General features: G+C 34.8%; 1 protein-coding gene across 1 annotated transcript; it reads right to left on the bottom strand.

Annotated features, from left to right (window-relative positions):
* Positions 1 to 5,133: 5,133 nt before the first annotated feature.
* On the bottom strand, positions 5,134 to 6,776 carry LOC126788758 (uncharacterized). Its single transcript, XM_050514770.1, has 4 exons — positions 6,250 to 6,776; positions 5,997 to 6,143; positions 5,685 to 5,885; positions 5,134 to 5,398 (listed from the first exon to the last, which is right to left on the bottom strand). Exons 1-4 carry the CDS (start codon positions 6,718 to 6,720, stop codon positions 5,342 to 5,344), a joined length of 876 nt encoding a protein of 291 aa, XP_050370727.1. The 5' UTR covers positions 6,721 to 6,776; the 3' UTR covers positions 5,134 to 5,341.
* Between the last annotated feature and the right edge of the window lie 1,942 nt (positions 6,777 to 8,718).

Raw genomic sequence — 8,718 nt, 5'->3', positions numbered from 1 at the left:
GTTAGGTACAACTCTTGCTTGTTGATGATGTTTGCGCTCACGTACTGTTTTCTTCTCGAACGATTGTTCCGCAGTTGCTGATAAACCGTTGAAGTTCGAATGACCTATACACAATCGGAGTTGCTAGGTTCCTTTGACTCCACCTCAAGTAGATGGCCGATCTTAGTTTAGACCGCTTGGGGAAAAAACATAGCTTATAATGTGTCGTTGATAGCGGGACTCTCTTGCTGTAGGGAATTGCTGACTAGTGCAGACTTTTGTGTTTGCTAGAAGCTAGGCTAGCGACTCGATGGACTTGACTCTGGTTGCCGAAACTAATCGGACTTGTTGCTACATGCAGCGCGAGGCATATATCTGGGTAGCTCCGCTCTGATGTGAGACTTGGTTGCCGAAGCTAATCAGACTTTTGCTCCGTGAGGAGACTTGACTATGTGGTTGCGCGATAGTTTGTTTGACGTTGTGTGTCTGTTCTTTTTCACATTCGACCCCTTTATATAGAGAACACAGATTGTTCTTTCTTGCGGATCAAGTCTTGAGAACCTCTTAGTTGATTTGGATTCACATTCCTTATTCAACTCAGATTCTATACAACATCAGTCCCGAAATCTATTCCAATAAGGAACATAATCTTGCTCTTCGATATATTTTTCCCAAATAACCGGTCCACGAGCCTAAAGAATATAGATAATACCGGAGTATTATTTTAGGTCCAAACAATATCATCGCATTAATTCCCTGTTCAAGTTTAGAACTAAAGCAAGCTTTTGCGATCCCCCTAACTGCTGATTTCATTTACTATCACCATTCTGAGGTTGTAATTCTTACTACAAATTACGGCCGGCCTGTTCGTGGCATAAAGTTTTGAAAATTTGGCCGGATGGAAGGAACTTTTTGTTTTTTGGAACACTGACTGGATTGAAGACGAATGAAATTAACGAGCAAAAACGACTCAATTTTTAAGAGGTAGAGAAAATGGGGAGAACGATTGTTGGAAGAATGCATCAGTATTATATTAATCTCTACATGACTACATATAAAAGCCTAATTAACTGAAATATTAGTGAAACTAAACGGCATGTTTTTGTTGTCCAGAGGAGTGCTTCGATCTAGTGTGAAAACTGTGAATATTCCTGGAAATCTTAAAATTGGCACTACTTTCAATCCCGAAAAGGATCATATCTTGGTCTTATTGGAATGGGGTCGATCACCTAATATATGATTATCATAACTATCATGATCAATGATACTGTGACTTTGGGGATCGCTAGCTATGTAGTGCATTCTTACGATTGTAAGAATGCTTGCTTGTGACACCCATTTTCCATATTTTTTTTAAAGCCTAGTTCCACTTCGTTTTGGAGATTCAAAACGATGTCAAACGTGAATATATAATGTAGATAGCTGGGAAAAACTTGTCAACTATATATTGCTTTGTTCGTATGCACAAGCTAAGTTTCCATTGGGGTTTAGCTTTTCTTTACTCCCCTTGATTGACTTGGCCATTGCTAGATGCCAGGGGGTAGCAATATTTGTTTTGAGTCAACTCATATCCATGTAGTTGATTTTGTTCTTTCTTTTCTTGGATATATTTTGTGCAGCCGGGGCCAAAAGTTTCCCGATTCAATACAGATGGGTGGTGATGAGCGAGATGAGGTTCGACAAACATCAAACTTACTCAAGGCCGGATTCCTTTCGGCAAAGTTAAACATTTGTTAGTGTTAATCCAAAACAGATATAATGGATGCAAATATATAAAGAAGACTTTAATAACTAACTAGGGCTTCATGGAGCTTCATGCATAATGCATTCGAATCATTAGATTAATGAAGAAGCGGTCATCCTCTTTATTTTGCATGCAAAATTATATTAATTAACAGAGAATTAGAGTGAAATCAACTAATTTACTACTTGTCGAAGTCATCAGAAATGACACCACCAGTACACCCGGCCCCAATCCATTAACAAGTGAATTAATTATAAATGCACTCAATTGAACTAAAGAAGAAATCACACAAAACAAATTTTTATGCTAATTGATTGAAAATTAAACTATGTCGTCAGATATGTGACCTCACTTTCCATGCATGCATCAAAATATAATCATCTCGCGACTGTGGGAGGAAAGTTGACCTAGCAAAGGGCCATGCTAACAATGATCTTGTTTCCTTCCTTAGCTTCCGGATAAGAATGCATGTGATTGCCGATTGCCTTGTGTATTGTGAGATTGGTGGAGATTATTATTTGTGAAAACAACATGTATGTACTGATGTACCATTTAAACCTCGAACTATACTAGGTGGAAGTTGAAAGTTATGATTAAGGAAGTGATTGCTCGACTTGCATGTTAATTAAGGTATCAGTATCTTTGTGTTTGTGTTTATATATGAAGCTGATTTTATGAGTTTAATTAGTATAGAGTGGATAGCTAGATAGCTAAGCTAGGTGTTCTCTGGTACTGATATATAAACAGGCACTAATTGATCCTTGCTTTGATCTCCCACCAATATCAAATTTAGAACATCTCATTGGGTCGCATATTCCTAACCAGTATGTATGGCCTTCACGATCAGAACAGTACTACCGATTGAACATATCAAATGATCGATTCAACGAAAAATGTCCATACGTACCCATTCATTTGTTATGTTTTCATGTCCAAAGTTGTAAGTTATAGACACCAATTGATCTGGTTGTTAGGTTATCTCCATCTGAAAAAGCTAAAATAGCTATAATATTAAAATTTTAGTCATGAAAAGTTGAATAATTTATCGATATAACATCAATTATCTTAAACTCATATGACTAAACTTTTAGTCATAAATTATATTTTAAGACTTGAGGTTGTTATTATATATTTAAGTATTATAATTTTGTATTAAGATCTTATTTCAATTAAAATTAGTTGTTTTCACAATTTTAAAATTGGTTTAGTTCCGATATTTTAATTAAAATTATTATTAGTTCTCACTCCTCTCATTCAATTATATTTAACATAATAGTATAAATTTAACATACCTTTTAGTATATATATATACACACGTATATATAGTGAGGTTGTATAGACCATTTTCTTCAAATAGAGAAAGGGATAGTGAGGTCATTATTATATATATATAGATATTATTTTTTAACCATTTAAGTAGAGATCATTCTTAATTTTAATCGTCAAAATTAAAATTTATTGTATTAAATAATTTTTAAAATTTAAATTAATTGTATATATCATAGAAATTTAAATTAATTATACAAATCAACAAAAATAAAAATTAATTGGACTAATAACAAAAATAAAAATTAATTGTATTAATCATTGAAATTAAGTTAATTGTATTACTCATAAAAAAATTATTAATCAAAAAATTATAATTAAAATTAAATGTAATTGATAAAATGTGGGGACTTATTGAATAAACAAATTATATATGTTCTCCACTCAAATAGTTAAACGACATTATTAAAGGCTAAAATTGAATGTCGTTTAGCCCTCTTTTTATGACATTTTAGCCCCTTAACTATGTGGGTTGAAGATGAGAAGTGCTAAATCATAGTTTTTTAGTCCTTAATAATGATGAGTTGGAGATGACCTTATGTACTTATATATAATACGTGTTCAACCTATTTAAAACAATAGACACACACGTGTATATATATATATATATATATATATATATATATCAGTCTCTATCTAGAGTGAAGTTTCACTCTGAAATTACAATGTGAAGTTCCAATTTTGGCACACTTTTCGGTCAACTTTTTTCACCATAAGCAATTCAATATTTAGGTATGCTATTCAAGATCATCTCTACAAAATTTCATCCAATTTGACAATGATTTGAGCTTTCAAAATTGAGATTTACACGAACGGTTCACGTTGAACAGTTTTAATTCATTCATTGATTTAATCTATTTTCAATACCTTAACGATGTCCGAATTAGATGAAATTTTGTATAGATGATTTTGAATAGCATACTTAAATATTGAATCGCTTATGCTGAAAACATTTGACCGAAAAATGTGCCAAAATTGGAACTTCACTCTGAAATTTCAGAATGAAGCTTCACTCTGGATAGAGACTATATATATATATATATATATATATATATATATATAGACACGTATGATTTAGACATTCAGCTCCTTGTTCATACGATTGATCGATCGACAATTTTTATTTTAAAGGAAAAAAATGATGATGAGGATGATTCTTCAACTAAAACATATATCTATCAATTAATAAGAATAAATTGACGGAAAGCTAACGCTTTAAAAAGACATTGTAGGATTTGTAGCCCCATCCCACATTCCCACTCGTCCCCGAACTCAATTTGTTTTCGTTTATGATATGCTTTTATCATCTAATAATTTCTCAATATTTAATGGAATCCCGGCCGAAATAGAATGTGTTTACGAACCCTAGCCTAGCTCGATCGTAGTTGAGTATATATAAGAAATAATTGAAAACGCTTGCAAAAGTTTGGCAGCAAGTGATTCAAACATACAGTATATTTTTGTATAAACGAAACCTCACGCATGCATGAACATACAAATTATACTTCGATTTACATGCATCGCAGGAACTTGGCAATTATTTAGTTAGAGTTCGATAGAGTTTGTGGCTCTGAGTAGCTACGTACCAAATTAAAAGTGATTTTATTCCTTTCTTAAAGCAAGATTGGCTTCAAATGTTAGTTCATTTTAGATAAGAGGAGGGATATGTAAAAGAAACTACCAGATGTTTTCCATGCCTCTAATCGAATTCCAGATTGATAAACTACATAACTGACGTATGGTTTAGTGAAATTAAAAACCTTGAGTAATTAACCTTCTGATCAAAATCATTAAAAAGACGTTCCACGGGACAATTTTGTCAAGGTGGAATAGAAACCTTAATCATCACTTTGATCAAATCAATCAGATCATGCTTCAAGAAACACCGCTATTAGGTACGTACGCACATATTCCACTATAAAGGCTCCTTTACAAGCACTGAACTACTGTTGGAATTAGTTATGTGTCTGTGTGTGTAAAATTTTGACTCATTGGTAGCATATGCAGATGAATCAAGCAGGTAAGTATTATAACGTACAAGAAATGATGGATAAGCTAATTAAAACCGATCGTTGGACCAATTAATTCATATTTTTCAATAACAAACGCTAAGTAACTAGCTCGTTAACTAGATCATTGCTATAGCTAGAAACTTAGCATCTACAAGGACAATGCCCTCTTCAAACATCAATCTCCTCATTTAACCCATTAGATAGACATAGTTAATTACTATTTAAAGCTAGCTGCACTATACATTTGTATCAAATCTCAAGCGGCAGTGACATAAGGTAATTAGTACACTAGACTTGCCATAGCTTCTTGCAGCCAGTCCTCCTCGTCATATTTGATCTGTCAATTTAGGATCAATTAGTGCACACATTCAGTACTCAGCATCAAAATGTAACTTAATCTTAGAATGAATATTATAATAAGTTTTTGGAAAGTTATGATCAAGTAACTGCTAAAAAAGGCCGGAATACTATATGCAAGATTGTTTCCTATATATCATGCATGTAAAACTCACTGAAGAATGGACAATGAAGATAGAGGTCAGAATTACATAGGAAAGTTCAGATTTATTTCTTTCATTTTAACGTGAAACTACACAGAGTAAGGCATGTGAACTAGTAAGTACCTGGACAGCACCGCCGCTACAATACAATTGTTCAGATCTGTCATTGTAAGCATGATTATTGCAATCGCTGTCAATCTTTTTTGGTGCCATTTCTTGATGAGTTGAATCTTCATTAATAATTAGCTGTTCATTACTGCTATTCCTTGCAAATCTCCCACGAACTCGGACTCTTCTATCTGCTAGGGTTTTGCGACAAGCATACTGAAATATAGTAGATATAAACACTATTAATGAATATTTCTAACTAAGACTTTTTTGGTAAGAGGTAAGAAAAAAACTCATTTATATATAAGCTAGCTGCGATATGTATACCTTAATGGTTTTGTTGAAGTTCCGTTGGTTTCTTTTCTTTATATACCTCTCAATCCTTTCTTTCCTCTCTTCTTCTGAATACCGTCCCACCTTCATATTTGTCGATTGATCTTCCATTGTAGGCACCTGGTTCCCTTGATTCAATCCCTACATACAGAAAAATTATAAAAATTCAGTATATTTAGTCATTAAATTATGCACAGTTACTTGATAATCCTTGCACCATATAAATACTATACACATGCATGCTTACCCAATTTTCTTGAACTGCAAGACCAAGAGGCTTAGAATTAGCAGGCATGAATCCAGTACAACATTCCTGATCCCCAAACTGATCACCAATGATATTACCTTTATTGTACAGTTGGAGATAAGAATCTCCACCACCAAAACTCCGAGTAACCCCTGCAATTCCATTTAACCCCAGATGATTATACTCCGAAAAAGAAACAGGCGCCACAGCGTCTTCTGGGAACCCAAGTAGCTCCGGGAACGTTACTGCCGCCCCCATGGCACACGAAGATATGTCGGACTCCGGTGACACGGTATCAAAACTAGCTGCACCATTGTTGTCACAGAATATTGGTACCAGGTTTTCTTCACTACTACTTGTACTCCACATTGCTCCCCTCATAACTGGACCGCAACCAGTCACCACAGCCGGAGTTGGGTAACCAGAAAATTCAGAAGGGAGTGAGTAGTCATTATAGAATTGAGAATCCATGGAGCTGATGAAAAGGGGGAGAAGGGAATCTAAGCAACTGAATGTGAGAGTGGATGTTTAAGCAATTTGTGTGTGCTACTGATCGAGCTGAGCTACCTTCTGTTTTCGAATTGTATATATAGCAATACAATGGTGTAGTGCACACTGGCTTTAAGCAAGTTGTTCTGCCCGAACTATTTCGGGCACTAACCGGGAGACTTAATTAGACAAAATCAGTTAAGTTAGCCGCTTAAACATAGCTAGCTCTAGCTAACTTCATGACCTACAGGTCACTCTCTAGGTACTGTTTTGGTGGAGCTGGAAGCGTGTAATTTAACTTAATTTAGTTTGTTGATGGTGAGAATGTTACTTCGTTTCCAGTTAATTGGCAATTTGGCATAGATCATACGCGTGTTAGCTAGGGTAAACTAAACACTCTAGATCGAGTACGTACTCTACTAGGAGATTTCTCCATTTACAATAAATATATATGCTTTTAGTTTTGTTAGGTTATATCCGGATCATCATGCAAACTTCATTTAATTAGTTATCGGATCGGATAATTCAATGTATTAGCTTAGTTTTTATGTATGTATGTATTATGTGTTTGGATAATATTCAAATGAGAATCGACATTGCACAAAAGAAAGAAAGAAAGAAAGAGTGATGTTGAATTTAACCATTCAATTACATATCAGTACACGAAGGTTTGTTAATCTCATCTATAAATGTGCTCTAATTAATATCAGCATGTATGCATTCGAAATTTTGAATTTGTTCGTACAATTTTTTCTCACATAATGTTGATATGTCTCGTTTTAAGTAAATATTAAGGATGCTATATATAAAAAACTATAAGTAAAAGGAAATGTGACTGAATAATCTAGCTAGAAGACTAATAAAGAGAGAAACAGAGGGCCGCATGTGAATACTATTCTCCCAGCACTGTAATGTTTAAAGCTGTACACGCACGAGTAAATACTACAGATTCTCATCACCAAAGAAACAAAAACTCTACTACAGACCTAGCCTACTCAAGAACTTATAGGCCACAGAATCTAACACATGCCATTGTATGATTTTTGCATCCACACATCAAGTACAACATATATGCCTCCCTAATGATCGAAACTTGACCACTTCTCGTAACAACCCTAAAATTTCGAGTTTTAAAAAAAATTCAAAACTCCAAAGTCGTTAGAACACCAAAAACAATCTCAATGAAATCGAAATCATTTAAGTGCACAGCAGATCATCACTAAGTTCTCAATACAACTCAGAAAACCAATTATTACAACCCAAATTTATAATTTAACATTACATAAGATGGAATGTAATAATCCTCACAATCTCTCACAATTAAAACCACACCAATTCTCACACACAAATCCTCGCTAGAAAACCTCACCACAAGCAGGATACGAACGACTTCGAGCCTCCGGAGTCGTCACTCAATCTCCACTAATCAGCACCTGCGGAATTATCCCCTACACCATCGAATTGGTGTACCGGGATTGTAAACACAAACCCGGTAAGCTTATAGCTCGTATGAGTAAAATCAAAATATAATTCGCATATCAAAATATACGAAAATCACAAATCAACAAATATAAATGCCCTCATGAGTCAATGGACAGCCCATCTGGTTGTCCCAAAAGAATATGAAATGAAACGCTCATGAGAAAATCAAGTAACCCTTCTGGTTACCCAAATGCATTTATAATACGGGTACCAAGAACGCTGGTACACATCTGTTACCCCTCTCGTAATACACCGCCGATATTGGATAGCCACCCGCTACCCAACATCCAAACAATCTGAGTACCCATGAGCAGATAACCACCCGTTACCTCACATGCAGTACTAAGGCAGACAGACTAGAGCTCTAACTGTATCGTAACTTTCGCCCGGCCAAAGGCTAGGTTTCGACTTGCCAAACACGTACAATAATCTCACATCATATTGTACCAAAAATCAGGTCCAAAGACAATTCACATTTTAACAATCTCAATGTTAAAA

This window comes from Argentina anserina, chromosome 3 (genome assembly GCF_933775445.1).
Source record: "Argentina anserina chromosome 3, drPotAnse1.1, whole genome shotgun sequence".
NCBI lineage: Eukaryota > Viridiplantae > Streptophyta > Magnoliopsida > Rosales > Rosaceae > Argentina > Argentina anserina.
This window is presented reverse-complemented; position numbering and strand designations above follow the sequence as displayed.

Coding starts and splice junctions, on each gene's coding strand:
- LOC126788758 (XM_050514770.1), bottom strand. CDS start 6,720: ATGGATTCTCAATTCTATAATGACTACTCACTCCCTTCTGAATTTTCT. Junction 5,886..5,996: donor ACTTCAACAAAACCATTAAG/GTATACATATCG, acceptor ACTATATTTCAG/TATGCTTGTCGCAAAACCCT. Junction 5,399..5,684: donor GTAGCGGCGGTGCTGTCCAG/GTACTTACTAGT, acceptor CTAAATTGACAG/ATCAAATATGACGAGGAGGA.